Source organism: Equus przewalskii, chromosome 21 (genome assembly GCF_037783145.1).
Source record: "Equus przewalskii isolate Varuska chromosome 21, EquPr2, whole genome shotgun sequence".
NCBI classification, from domain to species: domain Eukaryota; kingdom Metazoa; phylum Chordata; class Mammalia; order Perissodactyla; family Equidae; genus Equus; species Equus przewalskii.
The window spans coordinates 49169840-49196359 of NC_091851.1; the positions used below are offsets into that span (position 1 = coordinate 49169840).

Below are 26520 nucleotides of genomic sequence, written 5' to 3' on the forward strand. Positions count from 1 at the left end.
CCCTCTGAGCCAGATGCCAGGGGTGCAGTGAGGCCAGGAGCCCCACCAGGCACCAGGCCCAGGAACTTGGAGTGTGAGGCCCCCTCGGGGACCACGGAGGTGGCTTCCTTCAACCCCAGCCAGGGGCTGGTTTCCACTCTTACCGTCTCTGGCTGACAACTTTCTTCAGTTTGACCCCAATTCTAACTGGGCCAGGTGTGCACAGACAACCTCCTGGGGCAGACAGGCTCTGCAAGGTCACACCAGTTCCCTCCTGCCAGCAGCTGTGGCCCAGGCGAGGCCCAGGACAGGCCAGGGGCTCAGAGAGTGGGGGGAAGCCCTAGGCTCCCTTGGGTGGGTCCGCCCGAGCCTACACAGGCAAGTATGAATCTCAGATAAACAACAAATACTTTCTCAGTGTAACTATTGAGTGGGACATCAGAAGTGCCCACTGGTCATCTGAAATCCACATTTGACCGGGCATCCTGGGTCGGCGTTTGCTACCTCAGGCCACTCTCCTTGAAGGCCCCTGTGGGTCAGCCCAGACCCTTCCCGGATGGGTCTGCAGGCTGCCAGAACCGCCCTCTGGGAAGTGGATCCCAGACAGCACTCTGTCTAGCTATGGGGGTCTTCCTTCCTGTCCTACTCTCCCTTCACATGGCTGCATGGGGCCCATCCCCACTCTGGGACCAGCTGCCCTTCCATGAGCACCTCTGACCCGTGGGCACCCATCTCTCAGGCTGGTAGCACTGCCCCTTAGGTGGCTGCATCATTTCCACCCTCACCCAGTGTCGTGGGCTGGACATCCCCCAAGGACGTCAGGCCCCAAGGCCTGGGACCTGTGATGTGACCTGGGTGGCAAGAAAGGGTTTGGCAGAGGTGACTAAATTAAGGATCTGGAGATGAGGAGACGATCCCGGATTATGCAGACGGGCCCTCAGCACCATCACGTGTGTGCTTGTAAGAGGGAGGCCGGGGGGGACTCGATACTAAGAGAAGGCCATGTGACCACGGTGGCAGAGCTGCAAGCCAGGGAACTCCGTGCCACCAGGACAGATCCTCCCCTAGAGCCTACGGAGGGAGCGGGGCCCTGCCCACGCCTTGATTTGGTCCCAGTGATACTGATTTGGGGCTGTGAGAGTGCATTTCTGTTGTTTTAAGCTGTCAGCTTGAGGCCCTTTGTCACAGCAGCTTGGAGACTGGGACACCATGGGATCTGTGGTGGGCCTGCTGCTCGCCCAGGGGAGCCCCCACAGCCCAGCCCCGCTGGAGGCAGGCATGTCTGCACTGGGAGCGTGGTCGAGGAATCTGCTCACCTCCACCCCAAGCTCTGTCTGCAGCACCAACACCAGGCAGGGCTGGGGCTGCTCTCCTGGAACAGGGGTGGCTGGGCAGGGAGTGTCCCCGTCCTTGCTGACCAAGGTCAGGGCCTGTTCCGGCATTTCTGGAGATGGAGCTCCCGGGTGTGCTGAGGGCCTGGGAGCCCAGGGACCGGGGCGAGGAACAGTGGGTGAGACAGGCATTTGTGGGGGAGGAGCCCTCAGCTCTCATCTGGTTCTCAGAGAGACCCCCCAAAACATTCAGCCCCCCTTGTGCGGATGTGAAGTGACCGATTCTTTGTCCCAGATGCCCCCATGAGGGCCGTTCCAAAGACCCCTCAAGGCAAACCAGACTTCGCATCCGGCCTCCTGAGCTGGGCCACAGCAGGGGGGCCCAGCACCTGCTGTGCACTGGCCCCAACGCCTACCCTGGCAGCACGGAGGACACCTGGTCAGGTCACCCGCAGGGGTGACGGATGCTGGGCAGGGCACCCGAGCAGGAAGGAGCTTGAGGAGAGCGCAGGGCCTAGGGGCCCGTTGCGGGGCCGGGGAGAGGGTCCTAATGAGAGTCCCCTCGCAGTGCGACAGCCCCCACCCCCCAGCAGCAGGCGCACACGGCTCTGGGGTCGCTCAGTTTATTGGTAAAACAGGCACTGAGCACGTGGAAGGCTGAACGCGGAAGCCGGGGCGGTGGGGGCGCTTTTCCTCTTAAAGAACTTCCACTGGACCTTGATGGCGAGCATCCAGTCGCTGACGGAGAGCCTCTGGCAAGCGGAGGTGCAGACATGCGCCTGGCGGGGGGGCGGGGCGCCGGGGCGGGGCCGGGGGCGGGGCCGGGGGCGGGGCGCGGCGCCGCCGGGGAGGGTCGCGCCGCGGGCGCCCGCGCTTCACTTGCCCGCTTTCTGCGCCTTCTGCGCAGACTTGGTGACCTTGCCGGCGCCGCCGCTCTTCTTCTCCACGTTCTTGATGACGCCCACGGCCACCGTCTGCCGCATGTCGCGCACGGCGAAGCGGCCTGAGGGGAGGCGGAGTGAGGCGCGGGCGGGGGCTCCCATGCCCGCCCCCGGTCCCGCCCGCCGGGCGGCGGATGCGGCGCGCAGGCGCACTCGGGCTCGCAGCATCCTCCCCAGCCTTGGGCCCGCTAGCCATGTTTCTGGGTGGGGCGGTGGGGCCACAGCTTGAGGATTGAGAGACACTAGGAATGACTGGCACATAGGCCTCGCCCAAGGCGTTGTTGTGAGAAGTGAATGGCACGCGAAATGCCCTTAGAGCAGGCCTGGTAGAGTAGCCCTTTAGCTGTTATCAGACGGCTGGCACCCCTGCATAAGGCAGCTCCCTGATAGAGGTCTGTGGGTTATCCCGTGGGTATCTGTGGGCAGGCCAGCTGGGGTCGGGCCGTCAGTCCTAATTCTGCCACTAGACTAGCTGTGGACCTTGGGCGAGTCACTTAGGGGCCTTCATCTGCAGAGGGGGACACCAGGGCCACTTGTGCTCCATGAGACAGAGGCCAGGGGTCTCCTGCTAAGCTCCAAGTGCAGCAAAGGACCACACGCTCTCCCATCCCCACCACCCCCACCACCCCCACCCCCCGGCAGTGTCCTCTGCCTGCAGCCTGGATGGCAGCCACCCGGGGGCTGCCCCTCCCTCAGCCGCCCACTCACCGAGAGGCGGGTACTGGGAGAAGCTCTCCACACACATGGGCTTCCCTGGGACCATCTCCACGATGGCCGCATCGCCAGACTTCAGCGATTTGGGGTTGTCCTCCAGCTTCTTGCCGGAGCGCCGGTCAATCTTCTCCTTCAGCTCTGCGAACTTGCAGGCGATGTGGGCTGTGTGGCAGTCAATGACCGGGGAGTAGCCGGCGCTGATCTGCCCGGGGTGGTTCAGAATGATGACCTGCGGGCAGAGTTGCATGATGCTGTCAGGCATGCCCTGGGTGGGCACCAGAGCTGGGGGAGGCTCCGGCCACAGGGCTCACCTGCTGGGTCCCGGGGTGCTGACCATGGAGGAAGGTCAGGCTATGGGGAACCACCCCCTCCAGACATGGACCCCCAGGTCCTCATGAGGCACTTGGCAACCACGAGAGATAAACAGCTAACAAGTGCATTGTCTGAAAGGGCCAGCGGGCAGAGCTCACCTGCCAACCCTGAACAGAGCTGAGGCAGGTGGGTGACAACACCGGACCTCGACTGTCACCTTTCAGGTTATCTTATTAAAGCCAATTGTTAAAGTGCTGTCACGTGAAGAGGTGATCAGAGAGGGTGCCGTGAACTTGTAGAGAAGGAAAGTTTACAGAGATGGCTCCGGCAATAAACTAATAAAAGCCTTTTCAGGACCCACGTGGGCCCTCGATGAGGCTGGAGCGACAGGGCCTGGGGCCATCCCAGCATCTGCTCTTCCTGCCCCCCAGGCCCCACTGGCCTCATCTGTAAAGCAGGGGTCTGAGTTCCCCCCAGCACCAGACTGCGGGGTGTCAAGTGCTCAGCTGGGGCTGGGCAGCCACTTGGCTGAGGACAGCCGACAGCCCCGTTACCACCCTGGCAGGAGTTGACTGCCCACCTGGGAGGTGAACTGGGCAGCCTCCTGGGGCGGGTCGGACTTGCTGTCCCCGCACACATTGCCCCGGCGGATGTCCTTGACAGACACGTTCTTCACATTGAAGCCAACGTTGTCACCAGGCAGGGCCTCACTCAGCGCCTCGTGGTGCATCTCCACTGACTTCACCTCCGTAGTGATGTTCACGGGTGCAAAGGTCACCACCATGCCCGGCCGAAGGATGCCCGTCTCCACTCGGCCCACAGGCACGGTGCCAATGCCTGGACCAAGAGGAAGGAGGCTATGAGGCGCAGACGGGGGCCGGGGGTACCCCGGTAGTCTCTGGCAGGCAGGGGGCATGGGGGCGTAGAAGTGGTGAGGGGAAGGGACGAGCCCAGGCAGGGCACACTAAGCAGTTCAGACAGAAGTGGAGCTCCCCAGACCCCGTCAGGAAAAGAAGGAACTGAACAACAGAGAGTTCCCAGGAATACAAGGAACACGGGGGGCAGAGGGAGGGGAGATGGGAAGGAGAGGGCCATCTGGACCTGGACCCCATCCCTGCCCCAGCTGGTGGCTGTCCCCGGAGGAGGCACTGTGGGGACCCCTCCCCTCTCTGAGGCCCCTCCTTGTGAGGCAGCAGCATCAGTGGGTCAAGGACCAGCCTGCCAGGGACTGCCCAGCCTATCTTTGATGCTGCAGGTCTTGGGGGCTATCCCCGAAGGGCCACTGGCACCCAGCACTTCTCATGGATCTGCTTACATGTGTGGCAATGGGCTGCTCAATGGGCGTCGGGTCCCCCCCAGGGTGTGGGGGGAGTGGCTCCATCCCCATCTCCCCGGCTGTGATGGAGGCTCGTGTGACATTATGGTATGATGGAGACTGATGGTGACAGCTGTTCTCTATGCTGGGTGAACATGACATCCCCTGCCCTGCACACAGGCCCCCAACATCTCTGGCCACAGCCCCCTCATGGGTCTCACACTTGCTTATGGTTTCTATATCATCTCATGACAGCATTTCTCATCTCTGGAGTGCATCATGTCTCCCATAAGACTGGGATCTCTGGGGGACCACGGGATATGTGAGTCATCCCTGTGCCATCATCCTGTGCCACCAGCTCCTGGCATAGGGCTGAACACTTACTTGAGGGAAGACCCTAGCAAATGCTGGATAGATGGATGGATGTGTAAGGGTGGATGGGTGGATAGATGGATGAATGGATGGGCAGATAGACGATGGATGGATGGTAGATGGATGATGGATAGGTAGATGATAGATGATGAATAAATGGATGGGTGGGGGTAGATGGATGTGTGGATGGAGAGATAGACGGATGGGTGGACAGATGGGGGTGGATGGATGGATAGATGGGTCGTTGGGAGAATAGATGGGTAAATGAATGGATGGATGGATGGATGGATAGATGAACAGATAAACGGATGGATGGATGGATGGATTAATGGTGGATGGATGGATTAATGGTGGATGGATGGGTGGGTAGATGGATGGGGGATGGGCAGATAGCTGGATGGTCCCCCAGAAATAACCTGGCCTTGGGAGCTCCCTCTTCAGGACCCTGGTCTCAGGAGAGAGGTCTGAGGGGCAGAGGTGGCCAAGGTGGGCTGGGACAGGTGCCTACAGTGGAGCTGCGAGCGTAGACCACTGAACCCTCACTCACCACCAATCTTGTACACGTCCTGCAATGGCAGACGCAGGGGCTTATCCGTGGGACGTGTGGGGGGCAGGATTGTGTCCAGGGCCTCCAGCAGGGACACACCGCTGGCATTCCCTTCCTTACGCTCCACTTTCCAGCCCTTGAACCACGGCATCTGGACAGGAGGAAGAAAGCACCAATCATAGAGACCACAGCACCCACCCTACCCTGCCCAACAGCCCCACGGCCTCCCCAGGACTCTCCAGGAATCCTGGTGAAGGCATCTGACCTGAGGAGGGTCTGGGGGGCAGGGGAGCACAGACCCACCCCCTCCACTGCCTAATGTCTGACTGTTCACACTAAGTCGCTTCATGCCCATTGAAAAGCTGAAGTGCCCCCTCCCCCCCCAGTCCACACTCCCAACATCACAGAGACCCTGGGGAAGGAAGGCAGGCACAAAGAAGCAGAGCCCCGCCGCAGCCCAGACTGCTCGGGCCAGGGGCTCGGGCTGGGGCTCAGACGGAGGGTGATCCTGATGCTTCGGAACCAACATCCCGTGTAGAGTCCAGCCCAGCCCTCCTCCCCGCAGCCCCAGGCCCCGAGCCTCAGATCCCTGGGCAGGACAAGCATCAGAGCAGGAGGGGACAGAGTCCAGCCGATGGCCCGGCCAGAGGCACACAGAGTCCAGTCTTGGCCCCAGAAGACCACTGTGCCGGCCACAGACGAGGAGAAGGGAAGGGGCTAGCAGCACTGTGCCCAGGTCCACTCCCAGGGACCGTGTCCTCTGGACAGCCCAGATCAACAGGGGTCCAAAAATTCAGGCTCCACTCATCACCCCCTGCCGAGTCAGAGTCCCTGGGACGCAGGCCACCAGAGCCACAAGCTTCCCAATGGAGCAGCGAGAACCAGCCCTTGGCCCTTCCCAGAGCCCCACCCGCTCAGGGCCCCCGGGAGGCTCCTGCAGGAGACAAAAACTAACCGCAGCAGAGCCCCCAGAGTTGGGTCACGTGGGCCTGGGCCCCAGGGACCACTGCCCCTGCACCGTCCACCTGTGGTGAGTGTCCCTGCCAGAAAAGGGGCCTCAGAGGCCGTGCCGGCCTCGTGGGGAGGCCAAGCTGAGGGGCGGCCCCGAGGAGGCTGGGGCTCCTCGCCAGGCTAGTACCCATGCTCATATAGGTCAAAGGAGCCCAGCAGGGCCGAGGGGAGCCCGCCTTGACCCTGCCTGACCAGAGATCCAGTGCCTGGGGCCCAGGGAGGGGTCCACCTGCCATGCCCGCCCGTCGCAGCACTCACATTGGGTGAGGGCTCCAGCATGTTGTCACCGTGCCAGCCTGAGATGGGCACGAAGGGCACGGTGGCGGGGTTGTAGCCGATCTTCTTGATGTAGGCGCTGACCTCCTTGACAATCTCGTCGTAGCGCTTCTCACTGTAGGCAGGCTCCGTGGAGTCCATCTTGTTGACCCCCACGATGAGCTGCTTCACGCCCAGCGTGTAGGCCAGCAGCGCATGCTCCCGCGTCTGCCCGTTCTTGGAGATGCCCGCCTCGAACTCGCCCACTCCCGCCGCCACAATCAGCACCGCACAGTCCGCCTGCCCGGGACGTGTGGCACAGTGAGCCCCAGACCCCGCCTCGCCCCCACTCCAGGCAGCAGACAGGGGCCTGAGCAGTCACCCGGGGATGGGACCTGGAGGTCTGGACCTTAGAGGCTGCTGCGGGAGCTCATCCATCTGTCTGTGTCAATGCCTGGCAAAGTCTGATTGTCTGAGTCTGTCTGTCTTTATTTCTGCCCACACCTTGGTGCCCCATCCTGGCCTCTGTGTCTGTCTGTCTGCGAAGGTGGCCCTGACAGTGTTGGCTGTCCTTACAGGCACCCCCACCTGGCTGAGATGCCAGGCACTTAGTCAGTAATTTGGGGGCTCTGCTCCAGGTGGGGCAAATGGTGACAAAGGTGAGGACCTCCTGCCCTGGCGAGGAAGCAGAGGAGACCAGCTACCCTGCGATGGCTCCGGGTCCAGGGGCCCTGACTGGGTGCCCTGCGGGCCCACTCACCTGGGAGGTGCCGGTGATCATGTTCTTGATGAAGTCGCGGTGGCCAGGGGCGTCAATGATGGTGATATAGTACTTGGTGGTCTCGAACTTCCAGAGGGAGATGTCAATGGTGATGCCACGCTCCCGCTCCGCCTTCAGTTTGTCCAGCACCCAGGCATACTTGAAGGAGCCCTTTCCCATCTGGAGGGGTGGGGCACAGCTCAGGACAAGACCGGGACTCAGCCAGCCTGGCCAGCGGGTGCCCCTGGGCTGTGGGAGCCGCAGGTCACAGTAGAGAGGCCCAGGCGCAAGGCAGGAGAGGGCCCCAGGCCCCCTTGCTCCCAGCTGGGACCCTGTGACTCTGGGCCCATCTCTGGAATGAAGCAGCCGGACGCAAGGACCCCTGAGGGACATCCAGACCTCCACCCTGCCCTGCCCAGCCCTGCCATCCTGTCTCCCCAGGTCCAGCCTCTCACCGCCTAAGTGGGTGCCACTGCGCATCCACCAGCAGGTGGCGCAAGGGCCTGGGAGCGGGTCTTACAACGAAGCGCCAGAAGCTTTAAACCCCTCCCCTGGCTGATGGCTCCCCTTTATCTGAAGCCGGGGCGCCCCCATCCCTGCTTCAGCCACTGGGGTTCAGGCTGTCAGAACAAAAAAACCCTCTGTGATTTTATTTTTAAGGGAAAAAGAAAGAGGATGAGGTTGCAAGGAAGGGCCTGGCCTTCCAGCTGTTTCTACAGCCGCCAAGGCTGCCAAGCAGCTCTCAGCCCCTCCCCCCTACCTCGCCCCACCTGAGCCGGAGCAGCTGCTCTCTGCAAACACCTGTGCCCAGCGCCCCGCGAGACCCCCTACCTGGGGCCAGGGCTGCCATTATGGCTGCCCAGCAGGGCAAAGCTCCCCACCAGGGCCGTGCACAGATGGGGCTCTGCCCTCCAGGAGGGGCCACCCAGACAGGACCCAGACAGGACCCAGCTAGACCCAAAACAGACACTGTGCAAACACCCTCAGCCCCCCTCCTCCCGCCCCACAGGGAGGGATGACGCAGCTTTGGGGCCCCGGCGCAGAGGAGGTAGCTCAGAGCACCCCACCTTCCCCCTTTCTCCCTGAGCAGGGTTCAGCCCAGGCCAGCAACGGGCTCCTCCCGGGCCCTGGCCACAGCCCCTCTGTCCTCAGGTGGAGGCAGAGGTCGCAGAGAGCAGACCCCCACTCCACAGCCACTTATCACCAAGGGTCTCAGTCAGGGGAGGTCAGCCCACCTGGCCCCTCTCATCCGCACCAGGCAACCAGGAACCCCCGAAGGGTACCACCCTGGACAAGCAGCCCTCTCCAGCCCGGCACGAGAAAGTACAGCTGAAGGCCCCGTGCCCATCAGTCCGCTATTAATAGCCGCCCTGAGTCCTGGCCCAGCCCTGGGACAAGTGAGGGCAGCGCCACCTCCAGCCCCAGACCTCAGTCCTAGGAACACAGGAACCCGACCCTGGGGGTGCAAAGACAGGCTGCAGGGCTCTCAAGTCCAATGTGGCAGAGTCCCCGAGCCTGCTGTGCACCTGTGCAGCAGAAATGCTGCCTCCAGGCCACTCTCCCACTCTGGGGCAAATCCAGCAGGCCGTCCCACCGCCACCCACCAAGCACATCTGCAGAGAGAGGACGCTCCCCACCACACCACTCCCATCGGGACCCTCGGAGATACCTGTCCCTCAGGAAGGGGCCCCTAGGGCCCACGCCCCTCTTGCCCTGAGCCACATGCCCCAGAGCTGGATAAGTGCCAGCCCAGCCACCACATGGGAAACCGTCCTCACGGTGGAGGCAAAGGTGTGAGCCCCCCCAGGGCTCACCTCGGCTGCCTCCTTCTCAAACTTCTCAATGGTCCTCTTGTCGATGCCCCCACATTTGTAGATGAGGTGGCCTGTTGTGGTGGATTTGCCGGAGTCCACGTGGCCAATGACCACGATGTTGATGTGGGTCTTCTCCTTGCCCATTCTGCCCGGGCTGCGGGGAGGGGCTGGCACGGCCTGGGGTGCTCTGGCTCAGGACGAGGGGGATGCTGAGCAGTGATTCTGTGGGTCGGGGCAGGCGGACAGGTAACAGAGAGCCTCAGAGGGAAGCCCAGCAGAGACACTCCCTGCCGAGGTCGAGAGCACATGCCTGCCCGCAGACGCGGGCCCCATGGCTGGGGACAAGTCCCCACTCTTGGTGGGGAGGGAAGAGCCCCCCAGCCTGTGCCCGGCCCAGCCGAGACAGGTGGCAAGCCCAAACAGCCCAATCTGCCATAAACGTCTGGGAGTCATGCCCCCAGAGCCCCCTCCAGGGAAGGAGATTAACCCCCATCTGGAAAGACCGAGAAGCATGAGGCTGGGGGAGCCCCATGACCAGTCAGGAGCCTGGTGATGACTCACCCTGCCCAGCTCTCCATTGCTCTGTCCCCGATGCTCCCCGACCCGGAGTCCTGGGCCAGGACGCAGCACCCTACCCCACCCCCACCCACAGAGCTGCCATGGTGGAGAGACGGTCAGTGCTCCCCATTCCCCTCCTCAAGCAGCGAGGGCGCCATCTTCCTCTCATCCCTGCCTGGCAGGCTGGCACTGGGGAGACAGGCTGGGCCAGAGCTCCGACAGGGCAATGCAGTGCTGGGATCAGGGACCCAGAATAGCTCAGGTCCTCCCCAGATCTGGGCGGGGGGCAGACAGCAGGGCAGAGAGGTGGGGGGTCTCTGCTCTGTCCAGAGGAGAGAGAATCTGGCCCCAGCAGCCGAGCTCAGCAGGTCCCAGACAGGGATGCTCTCAGCCTGGTGGGGACAGGGGGGCACCCCTCCCCCTTCCCTCTGGTCAGGGCCCAGATTCACAGCCCCTGCCCCATCCTGGAGGTCCCTGGCGAAACCAAGGCAGCACAGGAGGGGACAGGTGGCTGGGGGAGGGAAAGTGGGCACCAGCGTCGCACCCTAGGGTGCGAACACCAGGTGGACACCGCTGGACCGACTCTGGGTGGGGGCGGGGTGGCGAGGGCCCCCCAGATCTCACCGACTCCCTGTCCCCAGCTCCGTCTCCCGGGCACCCCCAGTGGCTGCAACCCACCAGCCGCCAGTACTGACGACCCTGCCCCAACCCCGCAGAGCTCCGGGCGGTCCCAAGGTCACCGCTGCAGGGCGATCGCCGCCGCTCAGGAGACCGGCTCCGCTGCCGCCGCTGCCGTGTAAACAAGGGCCACCGCGGTGCCCCCACCCCACCCCTGCCGCCCGCAGGGACCGACCCCGGTGCCAGGTCCGGGCGCAAGGCGTGGGTGGCTGATCCCCGCGGCGAGCAGTGCAGCCTCCCTGGGCGCCGGGGCCGGGTGCCTCTCTGCCTCCAGGATCTGTCCCCGGGGAAGGAACCCTCTGCGGAAAGCTGGAGGCAGCGGCGGGGACCCAGAGGCCGAGCGTCCTTACCCAGAGCCGAGGTCTCAGCCAGAGGGACTGGTGGCGCCGGCGCCGCCGGTTTTATCTCTCCAGGAGGGGGTCCACCTATTGACGGAGCGAGCGCAATGCACTGCGCCCCTGCAGTACGGCATTGCGGTACCGGCGGGCGGGGCCGGGGGCGGGGATGCGAGGGAGGCAGGGAGACGGGGACGGCGACCCGCGGACGCGCGCGGGCGCGACGGGGACGCGAGAGGAGGATGCGGCGAGGGAGGGAGCTACAAAGGCGCGGAGACGAGACGCACCCGGAGGGAGCGCAGGCAGAGACAGAAAAACAGGCGGAGGCGGGCGGGGGGCGGGGGGCGGAGGGCTGGGGGCCTGGAGAAGGAGGCCGGAAGGAGGGAGGGGCAGAGATGGAGAAAGGCACCAGGAGAGAAACTCAGGAGAGACGGAGCACAGCTAAAGCAGAGACTGAGAGGCCAGGCCCAGGCACACTCGGAGAGAACAGGGGTGGAGAGAGGACGGAAAGACCCTCCAAACATAAAAGCAGGTCCCCGGGGACGGGGCCAGTCTGCAGGGCCGGGAAATGGGCAAGTGAGGCAGAGGGGGTGTGGGTCAGGCCCACACGGCCGTCCTAGCCGGCATCTCCCAGAGCTGGGCCTGGCCCTGCGTGTCGCTGGTGCCCTGTGAACAAACGCAGCTGTACTCTGTGGGTCTCCTTGATGTGGCTCAAGGGGTGCAGCCCTCCCGGTAGGACCCAGAATCTGCTTGCTTCAAGGCCCTGGCCCCCAGGTGCCTGCCACATGGGCTCACCCCAGCAGGCCCCCAAAACCAGGCTTCTCCTCACCTGGCCCATGGTGTGGCCAGAGAAGGGTGCCTCCAGGGTCCCCTCAGCTTGGCCAAATGGCCTGAGGCTCTGCCAGCAGATCCACCCAGATCATCCTCCCTCTGAGGCCCCTACAAAGGGCTGTTTTCCACCCTGAGCCCCTCTCGTGTGGGGAACAGCTGAAGTGTGTCCCCAGAATGCCCGGATACCGAGGGTGGCCCTAGGTACACTATGGGCACGGATTCCCAGGCAAGCAGAATTTGCCCCAGGTCAGCTCCCAGGCACAGTTCCAGTCTGTGGCCCTGGGGCCTCCCCTCATCCTGGGCCTGGTGGGGTCAGAGGGTGGAGCCACAGACAGCCCTGCTCTGCAGGAAGTGGGGGTCCCTGAGGGTCCCGGGCAGACCAGGGTAACGACTAAACTGGGTTTTAAGGAGGGGAATGGAGCAGCGGTGTGTTGTGTGAGGCCCTGGGACCTCTGACCTTGTCAGTTCACCCGTTATCACAATTCCCCATGGCCGTCTCCCCATCTGGCTTGGATCCCAAGGACATGTGGGTCTTATTCATCTTTGTGACCCAGGGTCCAGGAGAAGGTGGGCAGGGTCTCAAGAAACCTGTGTTGAGTGGGTGAGAGAGGAAGCCAGCATGCAGCACCTCCTGCTGGGGTGACGCCCGATGGAGGCCCCCAGAGATGGGACCCCCAGCGGGGCAGGAGTAGAGGGGGGCCCAGGGCAGTGTTTGGGGCCAAGCAGGTCTCCCCAGCCCATGAGGAGGGTCTCAGGGAGGGAACGAGCCGTCCCTGTGTCTGCCCCAGGACCAAGGTTGGCACCCACAGACCAAGGGACTCAGAGCCGTCCCGGGCAGGGAGGGGCTCGAGGATGACCTGGCACTTTGGAGTGCTGCTGATACCGTCAAACAGGAGCCAGGAATTAAAAATAACCGCCTGGCGAGAAAGCAAGACTCACCCCACCCCTGCCCAGCTGGTCTCTATATTTAATGCGTCCTGTCCTGCCTGAAGGTTAGGTGGGATTTGGGAGACGCTGTGACTGGCCAAGGCTGGGATGGGCGAGACCAAAGGGCAGGAGGCTAGGGTCCCTGGGGATGCCCACCCCGACGTCCCCCAAGGAACCACGAACGCCCAGGACCCTGGGCTGCGTGCAGCCTCAGAGGGTGTTTGTCAGACACACCGCACAGGTCTGAGCCTCACCCTCCGCTCCTGGCTCCCCCACAGCTGTCAGCTGCCTGGAACCAGATCACGGTGAGGTGCCTGCACCAGGGGCCGGCCGTGCTGGGAGGCCTGCTGCCCAGAGCCGCAGCCACTGCTGGTGGAAGGTGGCGTCCTCCCCAGGGCCTGCACACCGACCCTGGGAGGGTCTCAGCTGGTTTCTCCAAAGAGCCCCATGTCCCCAGGATGCGCTCTGTTACCTCACGGCCGAGCTGCGCCGAGGCCCTGGAGCCCGGGACGCGGCCATCTGGAGAGGTGTCTCGCTGAGCAGCAGCATGGGACTGCCACAGCGGCTACCCCCTGCAGAGGGCCAGGCAACTGCTGGACTACTGCTAACTACTGAACGGTGCTTAACGACCACTGACCACTGGTTAGTCCTTGATAAGCACTGAATGTTACGGGATAACCACTAACCACAGAATAGCACTGAATGACTAGGAAATGCTAACCAATACTAATGCCATGTGACGTACTGAACAGCCACAGTCGCCTAGTCTTGCGAGTTTACCATGTGCCAGGCAGGGCTACCAGGTAACCCGAGGACCCATGGACCAAGAGCCTACTGGGCACAGAGAGGCAGAGCACAGTGCCCAAGGTCACCAAGTAAGGAGGGCAGAGCTCGCAGTCCGCTTGGAAGGGCTGAGCCAGGGCAGTGTGACTTCTGGATGGAAGCCTGCCCAGGTCCCACTTGTGCTCCCCGCCCTTCCCCCCAGGTCAGGCTTGCCCCCCCAAGGCTCCCTTCTCCCACATCTGAGCCACTGGCCACAATGGCCCATGTTGCAGCCAAGGCCATGGGGGCAGGACAAACAAGGAAGGGTCACCAGCCAACCAGGTGGGGAGCTGGGCAGGAGGAAGGAGAACACGTCCCCCCAGCCCCCTCGTAGCGCCCCACCCCCCACCACCTGGCCCAGCCAGGAGCTGTTGGAGCTGTTCGGGAAGACACCGGCAGCCCCCTCTTTGGCTGGCTGGGGTTTCACGAGCCTGGAGAAAGAAGATCCAGCTAAAATTAACCATTATCAAGCTGTCAGCCCTGGAAATAAACCCGTTTCCCATTGGCTGCCGGTGATGTCACTGCCAGTTAATAATAACCTGTGAATGCGTAACTAACCACCTGTGCGTGTGCCTTCCTCTGGGGGGCCCCCTCCCGAGCAGGGGAGTGGGGGTGGGGGTAGGGGGCTGGCAACCCAGATGACCATGGAGATGGCAGCTTCAGGGCAGAGTGGGCACCAGGGCCCGGGGCACCCTCGGCATTGAGTGTCTCAGAATGACCACAGGCTGCCCTCTGACCCCAGGGCACTGGTGCGCACCCTCACGTCCATGGCAGTTGCATCTCGTCTCCCAGACAATCTGGGCAGCAGGACTCTGGATGGCCTCGGGGACAAGTTCCCCTCCCCCAGCTCTCTGAGCCGGGCACCCAGGGCACTGAGCTGCCCAGAAGGCTGCAAATTAATCAGTCTCCATGGCGAATAGGAGCTCTTACCTATGGAGCTTCTCCGGAAAAGCAAGGTCATAGGCCCTAAATCAGAGAAGCGGGCCCAGAGGGGCTGGGGTCCCGGGTGGGGCCAGGCCCAGCAGTTGTCATGGTGCTGGGGGGTGGGGGGTGCGGATGGGGCCTGGGCTCAGGTCCAGATGGGAGGTTGGCTGAGACGAGGGGTGGGGGGTCGGGCCACATGCACATCAGCTAGACCCCAAGGCCAGCCCAGGGCCTCACGAGCCGGCCAGCCCTGTGCTCGGTGCCGGGCCCAAGTGACAGGGGGAGCTGGGGTGACCGGACACTCCAGGCCCCCAAACACGCCACCCCACCAAACCCCGCGTGTCTGGGACGGTATGAGGCCGACCTGAGTCAGCCTGGGAAGGCGGGGCTCGGGGGAAGGCGCGGAGGGGACACAGCCCGCAGCGAGGGGGAGGGGCGGCCGCGGGAGCTGTCGCGGTGCCGCAGCGGCGCGGCCCGTTGCCATGGCGAGGGCGCAGGCAGCCCCGCGGGCTCCTCCCTCAAGGCCCTCGCTCCCAGCGGCGCGGTAGGTGGCACCTGCGCTCCGAAGGGCAGCCGGCTGCCAACGCCGGAGCTGGCCCCGGCCCCGCGCAAGCCCAGCGCCCACGGCTTCCGGGGAGCAGAGAGCCGCCGGCGGCGCTTTCCCTGCTGCGGTAGCGGGGGAGGGGGTCTGGGGCTTTGAGCTCTGCGCCGCACACAATCGGGGGCTCCAGCCTGACGCCAGGAGGAGGGAGTGGCCAAGGCCCCACCCCCCCATCCGTTTGGCCCATTGCAGGCTGGAAGGCCAACCAGAGAGCCCAGGGGAGCCGTCAGCGGCTAGGGGCCAAGAAGGGGCAGCCACTGCAATCCCGCCCAGCGACAGAGGAAAAACCCCGGGAGGGTCTGCAGGCCCCACTGCCGGCTCAAGTCAGTCGTCTCCAGGCCGGGTGGAAAGAGAGGCCAGGTGGGCATTTGCTGCGTCATGGGTTGCTCTTCTTTCTGCAGCTGGATCCAGGTTCCCCTGGGGGCTCACCGAAAGCAGAGCTGCCCTCCTGAGATCCTGGCCTCCAGTGGCAGCGGGAGAGTCCACAGTGCTCCCCCAGCCTCCCCACACCCAGTGGGGGCATCTCCAGGCTGGAATTGCCCTGGGGAACCTGAAGCTCTTTAGCAACTCGGAGCCCCTGCTTTCACCTCTTTGAATAGAGCTGGGCTGTTGGGAATAACCTGCCTCAACAGCTGGAGCCCTCGTGGGCATCTGTGGGATGAGCTGACACTGGAGGCTGCGGGCAGCACCATTCTCCCCATGGGTGGCAGAAACCCGGAGCCTCCCCTGCCCCAGGAGAGACTCTCCCCACACCTGCAAGACAGGAGCCTGGACCTCGGCTGGGGAAGGACCGGGGACTGAGGGGACAGTGCTCAGCCTTGTCCTTGAAGGTGCTGAGGGAAAAGTGCACAAATTACAAATGTGCTTGAGCACCCAGATCAAGAAACAGAGCACCCCCTCCTGCCCCGAGGGGACCGCTGCCCTGACTTCTCACACCCAAGGTCACTTTGCCTGCTTTTAGTCTTTGTGCAAATGGTAGACATGGCTTGTGCTCTTTGCTCTGGCTTCTTTCACTTGCCATTGTGTCTGCGCCGTTCATCCATGCTGCTGCACTGGGCGTCCGTTGTCTGTCTTCCCTGCGGTGCAGCGTGCCACTTCCAGTCTTGAGCTGCTACAGATAACGCTGCTGGGAGCCTCCTGTGCGTGTCACTTGTGCGAGTGTTTCTACTTGGCTTCCACCCTAAGGGGTAGAGCTTCGAGCCATGGGGTCTGTGCACCATGCCAGTCACTTGTTTACCGCCTCTTGCCTCTAAATTCAGCCTTCAATACCTGCTCTGTGATGATGAACAAAATTACTTTAAGCATTTCTCCGTTAGAACGAGCAGATCCATCTTTGCAGGGCAGGCAATGAAGTGTGAATTTACAGCTGAGAGGAAATTAATTGATAACTGACTTTTCCCCTTGACTCTGAGGATATTTTCCTATTTCTTTGCAGGTCTAATGATTTTTGGCTGAATACTGCACATTCTGTAAAGACTCTGGATTCTGTTGTCTTCCTCTGAAGACTGTTGGCTCTTCTTTTAGCAGCCATTCGATCACTGGACCTGTGTAGGCTTGTTTTCACGCTTTGTTGGTGTCGATCTGTGGAACGCCCGGTGTTTCCAAAGCCCCTCAACTTGGTAAGATTCAGCTTCAATCTGGTTCCCCTACGGCTCCTTGTGAGGCTCATCTTTAACTTTTCTTAGATGGGCCTGGAGTAAGTTGTAGTCTTTTCTCCTAAAAAGTAAGTAAGAAGGTCTCTCCACTCTGGCCAGGCCCACATGCCAGTGCTGCCCAGCACAGCTTGTCTTGCAGCATTTTTGTTCCCATCTCAATGCATGGCAACCCCCAAGGAGTCCTGCCCTTGCATGACCTCTTCCCCTGAGTGCAGGAGGGACCTGTGGCTTGCATCTAGCCAACAGACTATGGCCAAGGTGGTGAGCCATCACTCCCCCGACTGGCCTACGTTGGCAGACTGGAACAAGAGACTCCCTCCTGGCCTTGAAGAAGTAAGCCACCAGGTTGTGAGAAGGCCTGTGAGGGGTCACGTGTCAGGCTGCAGGCAGCCTTTGAGAGCTGAGGGTGGCCCCTAGCTGTCCACCAAGAAAGCAGGGACCTCTGTCCCATAGCCACAAGGAAACAGATCAGCCAACAGCCACATGACCTTAGAAGAGGACCCCAAGCCTCAGAAGAAACACTGACACCTTGTTTGCATGCTTTTGAAACCCGCACCTGGACCCCTGACCCTGTATGTTTTTAAGGCCACTAAATTTGTGGCAATTCGCTATGCAGTCATAGACAACTAGTGCACAGCCCACAGTGGCTGCTGTCTGGTAAGCCTCCAGTGGCCTCCCCTGACCCTCAGCCACAGACTGGAGGGGACCCCATATGAACTTCCAGGCCCCTGAGCAGCTCCCCACCCTTCAGCTGCCCAGGACTCCACCCCCAGCCGCTGGGCTCACCTGCACACCATGCTCTGCTGCAGCAGCGCGGCCAGAAGACTGTCCCCCGGGGCCGGCATGCGTGGGCCCACCAGAGCTCCCTCCCCGTCCACCTTACCCTCTCCCCACTGGAGCGGCTGCTGCCATCTTGGGTCCAGTGCCAGCGCTCTTTATGGAACAGGGATGGCCTGCTATTTGCCACTTCTCCACGGTTATCTGAAGGAATGTAAACTTACAGAAAAGTTGCTGGAGTCGTACCGAGGACACTGCCTCGTGCCCTCCGTCCGCACGCACCGCTTCTTCCTCTTTGCTCCCTTGCCTTCCCCATCCTCTTTCTCTGCGTGTGTCTGGTTATATTCTTTTTTCTGAACTGTTTGAGAAAAGGTTGCATAAATCATTGCCTTTACTCCTTACTGCTTCAGTGTATAATTCCAGTGGACACGGTACTTCTGCCTACAGTCCCTGTTCTGACCGCGTCAGCTGTCCCAACCAGACTTTCGCAGCTCTGTTGTTTCCCAATCCAGGGTCACATGTCGGTTTCACTCATCAAGCCTCTTAGTCTCCTTAATCTGAAACAGTTCCTCAGCCACTTGTGTCTTTTATGACACTGACATTTTTTAAGAGTGCAGGCCAGTTGTTTTGTAGGATGTCCCTCTATTTGGGTTTTCTGATGTTTCTGCATGAATCGGTTCACAGTTTATTTTTCTGGCAGAGATACCACCAGAGCAGTGTGTATCCTTCCTGATACATCAGACAGGCAGGTGCCAGGTGTCAGTTTATCCATTAGTGGTGATGTTATCCTTGACCACCCGTGAAGGTGTCCACAACTTTCTCTACAGTGAAGTTACTGCTTCCTCCTTTGTGATTATTAAGTAGCTAATGAGGATGTACTTTGGATTCTGTAAATATCCTGTTCCTCATGGGAACCCCTCCCTCACGTCAGCACGCATTGGTGATTCTTACCTAAATCAATCTTCACTGTGATGGTTGTGCTTTTTAAATCACTTATCTACCTATTTTTGTTTTCTGAATTATCACACAGAAAATTGACTTTTTGGAAGGTGTGCAGTTCTATGAATGTTAACACACGTATAGATTCCTGTAGGCACATCACTCAGGACACAGAATGTTCTGTCACCCTAACAGCCCCCTTCGGCTCTCCCTTTATACTCAGACCGTCCTCTCACCTGGCACCCGCCGGTCTGTTCTCCATCACTCCGTCTTCTTGAGACTGCTGTGTAAGTGCAGGCGTACAGTGTGTCAGTTTTTGGGTCTGGCTGCTTTCACTCGGCGTGACGCCTCTGCAGCTCATCCAGGTGGTTGCGTGCATCGGTGCTTCACTCCGTTTCATCGATGAATAACCTTCCACGTGTGCATGGACCACAGTTTGTGCATCTATTCATTGACCCACTCAGCGACATTTGGGTTGTTTCCAGTTTGGGTAAGTCTGAATAAAGCTGCCACAGACGTTTGTGTACAAGTGTTTGTGTGAACATAAGATGCCCAGGAGCGGCGTTGCCGGGTCGTATGGTGGCTGTGTGTTTAACTTTGTAAGAAACTTCCACACTGACCTCCGTGTATGAATGGGTGTGTAACGACATCTAATGGCTGAGGATAATGCAGGCCCTCCACGCGCTGACTGGCACATCATCCTTAGTGAAGTTTTGCTCAAGTCTTTTACCCTTTTCTAAAAAAACAGCTGCTTCATTGAGATATCATTTACGTCCCATAAAGTTCATCCACTTAAAGGATGTAGTGTAATGGGTTTTGGTATATTTAGAGTTATGCCACTGTCACCAAAATCTCATTTCGGAACGTTTCTTCACCCCAGAAAGAAACCTCACACCGTTTAATAGTCACTCTCACTCCTCCCTACCCCCAACCTCACCCTACGCTACGTCTAACCTATGTTCTGTCTCCATTGCGTATTCTGGACATTTCATATAAACGGAATCGCACTCTCTGTGACCATTTGTGACTGGCTTAGTGTGTTTTCAAGGTTCGTCAATGTTGTAGTATGTGTCAGCACTTCATTCCTTTTTTATTGCCACATAATACTCCATTGTCTAGTTATACCGCATTTCATCTATCATTCATCAGTTGATGGACATTTGGGTTGTTTCCACTTTTTAGCTCCTGTGAATGATGCTGCTATGAACATTCATGTCGGAGTTTTCTGTGTGGATTATGTTTTCATTTATCCTGCGTAGACATCTAGGAGTAAAATTGCTGGATCATGTGGCGACTGTATCTAACCTTTTAAGGAACTGCCAGACTGTTTGCCAAAACAGCTGCACCGTTTTACATTCCCAACAGCAGCGTAGGAGGGTTCCAGTTTCTCCACATCCTCACCAACGTTTGTTAGTGGTCTGTCTTTTTTTTTTTAAGATTTTATTTTTCCTTTTTCTCCCCAAAGCCTCCCGGTACATCGTTGTATATTTTTACTTGTGGGTCCCTCCAGTCGTGGCATGTGGGATGCTGCCTCAGCATAGCCTGATGAGTGGCACCATGTCATCGCCCAGGATTCGAATCGGCAAAACCCTGGGCAGCCAAAGTGGAGCGCGCGAACTTAACAACTCGGCCACTGGGCGGGCCCCTGGTCTGTCTTTTTCATTAGAGTTATTGTATGAGTGTGAAATAGTATCTCACTGTGGCTTTGATTTGCATTTCCCTAATAGCTAATGATGTTGGACATCTTTTCACGTGCTCATTAGCCATATGGATGTCCTCTTTGGAGAAATGTCTATTCAGATCCCTAGCCCTTTATTTTTTTGCTGAGGAAGATTCACCCTGAGCTAACATCTATGCCGATCTTCTTCTATTTGGTATGTGGGTCCGTGCCACAGCATGGCTGCCGATGAGTCATAAAGGTCCATACCCGGGAACCAAACCAGGCCACCAAAGTGGAGTGCACCAAACCTAACCACTAGGCCATGGGGCCGGCCCTCCAGCCCAATTTTTAATTGCGTTGTTTATTTTCTTAGTGTTGAACTTTGAGAGTTCTTTGTGTATTCTGGGTACAAGTCCTTGTCAGAGATTTGATCTGCAAATATTCTCTCCTTGTCTGAGATTTGTCTTTTTAGTCTCTTAACAGTGTCAGTCGTAGTATGAAGTTTTTAATTTTGGTGAAGTCCAACGTATCCATATTTTCCTTGTATGGATCATGGTTTGACATTGCCTATCCCCAGGTCACAAAGATTTTCTCCTATATTTTCTTCTAAAAGTTCAAAGTTTTACATTTCACATTTAGATTCATTATCCATTTTGAGTTAGTTTCTGTATAGTGTGTGAGGGCCAGGTTTCGTTTTTCTGGCGTATGGATGTTCAATTCTTCCAGTACCATTCATTGAAGAGATTTTACTTTCCCCATTGAATTGCTTTTGCAACTTTCTCAAAACACAATTGGACATGTGTACGGGGCTATTTATGGACCCTCTGTTTTGATACATCGATTTATATGTCTGTCTCTTCCCTGACTTGATTATTGAAGTTTTATAGCAATTGCTAAAATGAGGTAGTGTGTGGAAAGAATAATCTCTTCAACCAATGGTGCTGTGATAACTGGACATCCAGATGCAGGAGAATGAAGTCAGACCCCTGCCTTATGCCATACACAAAAATTAACTCAAAGTGGATCCAAGGCCCAATAAAACTATAAAACTATTAGAAGAAAACATAGGTATAAATCTTCATGACCTTGGATTTGGCAATGAATTTTCGGATATGACATTAAAGACACAAGCAACAAAAGAAAAAATAGGTAAATTGGACTTCATCAAAAAGGATACTATCAAGAAAGTGAAAACACAATCTACAGAATGGGAGAGAATATTTACAAATCATATTGGATAATAGTCTAGTATCCAGAATACATAAAGAATTCATACAACTCAATAATAATAGGCAGATAACCCAGTTTAAAAATTGGCAAATGATATGCATAAATATTTATCCAAAGAAGATATACAAATGGTCAATAGGGACATGAAAAGATGATCAACATCATTAGTCATTATGTACCTAATAACAGACCATCAAAAAATAAGAAACAAAATTTACAGAATTGAAGGTAGAAATAGTTCTACAATAATAGTTGGTGACATCAATACCCTGCTCTCAATAATGGAACCAGCCAGATCTGACAGACTCGCACAGACACCCCACCCAACGACAGCAGCACACGCATTCTTCTCGAGAGCACATGGGGCATTTTCCAGGCTAGACCGTATGTTAGGTCACAAATTAAATCTCAATAGATTGTAAAGAGAACAGAAAAATAGAGAAAATTCATGAAACCAAAAGTTGGTTCTTTGAAAAGAGCAGCAAAATTGACCAATCTTTACCTAGAGAGACTAAGAAAAAAAGGAGAAAATACTCAAATTACTAAAATCAGAAATGAAAGTGGGGACATTACTACCTATTTTACAGAAATAAAAAGGATTATAAGAGAACTATGAGCAGCTACGAAAAATTGCATGCCCACAAATTGGATAACCTATATGAAATGGACAAATTCCTAGAAACACAAACCTACCAAGACTAAATCACAAAGAAAAGGACAATCTGAATAGATCTATAATTAGTAAGGAGATTGAATCAGTAATTAAAAATCTCCCAAAAATGAAAAGCCCTGGGCGGGATGGCTTCACCAGTGAATTATTCCATACATTTAAAGAACTACTCCCAATCTTTCTCAAACTTTCCCAAAATAATTGAAGAGGAGGGAACAATTCCTAACTCATTCTATGAGGTGAGCATAGTGATACCAAAAGCCAAACAATACCAAAGCCAAACAAAGACACTAAAAGAAAAAAAACCTACAGACCAATATCCCTTATCAACATTGATGCAAAAATCCTCGACAAAATACAGAAAACCAAACTCAGCAGCATATTAGAAGGATTATACACCATGATCAAGTGGAATTTATTCCTGAAATGTAAAGATGGTTTAACACACAAAAATCAATCAATGTGATACACTGCATTAATAGAATGAAGGAACAAAGCCCACATGATCATCTTAATTGATGTGGAAAAAACACTTGTCAAAATTCAACACCCTTTCATGATAAAAACACTCAACAAACTAGGATTAGAAGAAACTACCTCAACATAATAAAAGCCGTATATGAAAAAAACCCACAGCAACCATTATAGTCAATGGTCAAAGACTGAAAGCGTTTCCCCTAAGATCGAGAACAAGTCACGGATGCCGTCTTCACTGCTTCTGGTCATCACAGTACTAGAAGTTCCAGCCAGAGAAATTAGGCAAGAAAAAGAAAAGCATCCAAATTGGAAACAAAGAGTAAAATTATCTCTGTTTGCCGATAATATGATCTTATATGTAGAAAACCTTAAAGATTCTACACACAAACACACAAAAAACCCTATTAGAACTAATAAATAAATTCAGCAAAGTACCAGAGTACAAAGTCAATACACAAAAATCAGTTGCACTTCTATAAACAATGAACAACCTGAAAAAGAAATTTTACAGAAACAATTTCATTTCCATTAGCATCAAAAAGAATAAAATACTTATAAATTAACTTAACCAAGGAGGTGAGAGATTTGTACAATGAAAACCAAAAACATTGCTGAAAGAAATTAAACGAGACATAAATAAATGGAAATACATCCCATGTTCACAGATTGGAAGACCTTATATTGTTCAAATGTCAGTAGTACTCGAAGTGATCCACAGATTCAATGAAATCTGTCAAAATCCCAATGACGTTTTTTACTGAAGTAGAAAATATACATTTTAAAATTCACTTGGAATCTCAGGAGATCTTGAATATCCAAAACAATCTTGAAACAGAAGAACAAAGGTGGAGGACTCACACTTCCTGATTTCAAAGCTTACTACAAAGCTACAGCAATCTAAGCAACGTGATAATGACATAAAGACGAACAGGCAGACCAATGGAACGGAGCAGAGAGCTCAGAAACAAGCCTTTGCATACATGGTCAAGTGACTTTTGACAAGGGTGTCAAGACCGCTCGATGGGGAAAGAACTGTCTTTTCAACAAATGGTGCTGGGAAACTGGATGTCCACAGGCAAAAGAATGAAGTTGGACCCTTACCTCACACCACATACAAAAGTTAACTCAAGATAGATCAAGGATTTAAATGTAAGACCTAAGACTATAAAACTCTTAGAAGAAAACATAGGGCAAATGCTACACAACATTGGGTTTGGCAATTATTTCCTGGATACATTACCAAAGACTCAGGCAACAAAAGGAAAAAATAGATGTATTGGACCTCATGAAAATTTTTTTGATTAAAAATTTTTAATCAAAAGAAACTGTCAACAGAGTAAAAAGGCAACCTGCAGAATGGGAGAAAATATTTGCAAACCATGTATCTGATGAGGAATTAATATCCAGAATGTATAAGGAACTACTAAAACTCCACAAGAAAACAAACAACCTGATTCAAAAATGAGCAAAAGACTTGAATAGACATTTCTCCAAAGAAGATACACAAATGGTCAATAAGCACGTGAAAAGATGCTCCACATCACTGCTCATCAGGGAAATGCAAATCAAAGCTACAGTGAGATGTTGCCTCATCCTTAAGAGGATGACTCCTATCCAAAAAAAGAAATAAACAGAAAATAACAAGTATTGGAGAGGATGCGAAGAAATAGGAATTTTTGTGTACTGTTGGTAGGAATGTAAAATGGTACAGCTGCTATGGAAAACAGCATGGCAGTTCCCCCAAAATATTAAAAACAGAATGACCATATGCGGCAGCAATTCCACCTCTGAGCACATCCTGAAAGAGCTGAAAGCCGGGTCTCGAAGAGGTATTTGCACACCCGTGTGCACAGCAGCATCATTCACGATAGTTAAAACATGGGAGCAGCCCGGTGTCCACTGACAGACAAATGGATAAACAAGATGTGGTGTATCTATACAGTGGAATATCGATCAGCTTTAAAAAGGAAAGGAATCCTGACACTTGCTACAACATGGATGAACCTTGAGGACATTATGCTCAATGAAATAAGCCAGACACGTATGGACAAATACTGTGTGATTCCACCTGTATGAGATACTTAGATTAATCAAAATCATAGGGACAGAAAGTCAGGTGGTGGTTGCTGGGGAGGGAAATGAGGACAGAGTTTCAGTTTTACAAGATGAAAGAGCTGTGGAGACGGGTGGTGGAGACGGGTGCACAACATTATGAATGCATTTAATACCTCTAAACTCTGCACTTAACAATAGCTAAGATGGTAAATTTTGTTATGTGTATTTTACCACAATAAAAAATTTTTGAGAGGCTGGCCCGGTGGCATAGTGGTTAAGTTTGCATGCTCCCCTTCAGCTGCCCAGGGTTTGTGGGTCCGAATTCCAGACATGGACCTACACCACGCTTAAGCCCTGCTGTGGCAGCGTACCACATGCAAAATAGAGGAAGATTGGCACAGATGTTAGCTCAGGGAGAATCTTCCTCACCAAAAAACCCAAACTTTTTAAAAAAGAAAGTACTGACAAACGGTACAATGTGGATAAACCTTGAAAACATTGTGCTGAGTGAAAGGAGCCAATCGCAAGGGACCCCGTGTTGCATGATTCCATTTATATGAAATGTTTGCAATAGCTTAATCGTCAGAGACAGAAAGTAGATTAACTGTTTCCAGGGGTAGGGGAGGGGGAGACGGACTGCTTAGTGGGTACAGGGTCTCCTTCTGAGGTGTGAAAACGTTCTGCAACTACATAAAAGGGGGTGGCTGCACACCACGGTGAATGTGCTAAAGGTTTGCCACTAAATTGAACACTTTAAAATGGTTAGTTTTATGGGGATTTTACCTCAATAAAAAGATTTATGTATTACAATTTCTCTATATTCTTATTTTTCAAAAATGTTTTAGTTATTATAGTTCATTTGGCTTTCCGTATTAATTTTAGGATCTGCTTGTTTATATCTTCAGAAATCTTGCTGGGACTTTTATTAGAAGGGTATAAGTCTACACACCCATCTCACAGGAGTCGTCTTCACTGTGTTGAATCTCCACTCACTTAGGTCTTCTTTGAGTTCTTTCATTAGCTCTTCTTTTTTGGCATATAAATCCTGTACATGTCTCGCGAGATTTATACCTCAGTGTTTCACGGGCAGAGGGTAGCTATTATAAATAGTATGTTTTAAGTTGTCTCTTCTAATTATAAACTGCTAATGTATAGAAATACAAGCGGTTTTTGTGTGTTGCCTTTTATCTTGCTAGTCTCATTTGTTCAATTTGTTCAGTTAGCTTTTTCATAGATTCATTGGTGACAGACCATCGTCAAGGAATGGGACAGCTTCATTTCTCATTTTCAATCTGCATGCCTTTTATTTCTTTTTCTTGCCTTATTGTACTGGCTAAGACTTCCAGTAGAAGTTGAATAACTGTAGCAAATGTGGACATCTTTGCCTTGTTCCCACTCCTGGGGGAGGCATTCTGTCTTCCTCCATCACATACAATGTTGGCCGTACTCGCTGTAAGTTCTTCATCAATGCTCTTTATTAAGATTGAAAGCGTTCTTTTCTATTCCTTGTTTGCTGAGTTTTTGCCATGAACGGACGTTAAATTTTGCCGAAGTCCATCCTCCACCATTTCATCTGAGTGCTCAGAGTTGCTTGTTGGTGCATTGTTACAACAGCTGCTTCGAAGCCTCTGTCAGATCATTGCAGCGTCCATGTCGTCTCCGCATCTGCGCTTGGGTGTCCCATCCTGTGCCGCCTGAGATTTTCCTGGTGCTTTTATGCCAAATAATTTTGGATTTTACCATGAAGTTCAGTATTTTTGATGAATAAACACTCTGTTTTGTTGTACGACTAAGGTTGAATTCCAGAGCACTGAAATGGTTGTTTCTGACAGTTTTTCCCAGATTTACAGTTGCATCTGGAGAGTGTGTTGACCTCCTCACTCCTTCACACTGGAAACCTGTGATGTCTTTTGTTAGGTGATTCACTGTCATCAAACACATTCATTGAACGCCTACGACATGGTGAATTCTTTCTTAGCCACTGGGGACAGAATAATTACAATTTCTGTTCCCATAGATTAGGTTATTCC

The 26520-nt window shown here is 55.0% G+C and overlaps 1 protein-coding gene and 1 long non-coding RNA gene across 7 annotated transcripts; one reads left to right on the forward strand and one right to left on the reverse strand.

Moving 5' to 3' along the window:
* Positions 1 to 1919: 1919 nt before the first annotated feature.
* Positions 1920 to 11207, reverse strand: EEF1A2 (eukaryotic translation elongation factor 1 alpha 2). The gene is made up of 8 exons (XM_070587792.1): positions 10938 to 11207; positions 9352 to 9573; positions 7538 to 7717; positions 6781 to 7077; positions 5512 to 5662; positions 3858 to 4114; positions 2960 to 3194; positions 1920 to 2313 (listed from the first exon to the last, which is right to left on the reverse strand). The coding sequence occupies exons 2-8, from the start codon at positions 9493 to 9495 to the stop codon at positions 2186 to 2188; spliced, it is 1392 nt and encodes a 463-aa protein (XP_070443893.1). The 5' UTR covers positions 9496 to 9573; positions 10938 to 11207; the 3' UTR covers positions 1920 to 2185.
* Positions 11107 to 26290, forward strand: LOC103540943 (uncharacterized). Of its 6 annotated transcripts, XR_011530705.1 has the most exons (6): positions 11116 to 11190; positions 12959 to 13322; positions 15220 to 15387; positions 16463 to 16646; positions 18622 to 18888; positions 26009 to 26290. It is a non-coding gene; the product is annotated as an uncharacterized lncRNA (long non-coding RNA). The 6 variants fall into 6 exon arrangements; XR_011530703.1 differs by lacking the exon at positions 26009 to 26290 and having other exon boundaries at positions 11107 to 11190; positions 18622 to 18924; XR_011530704.1 differs by lacking the exons at positions 11116 to 11190; positions 26009 to 26290 and adding an exon at positions 19581 to 21843 and having other exon boundaries at positions 12749 to 13322.
* The last annotated feature ends 230 nt before the right edge of the window (positions 26291 to 26520 follow it).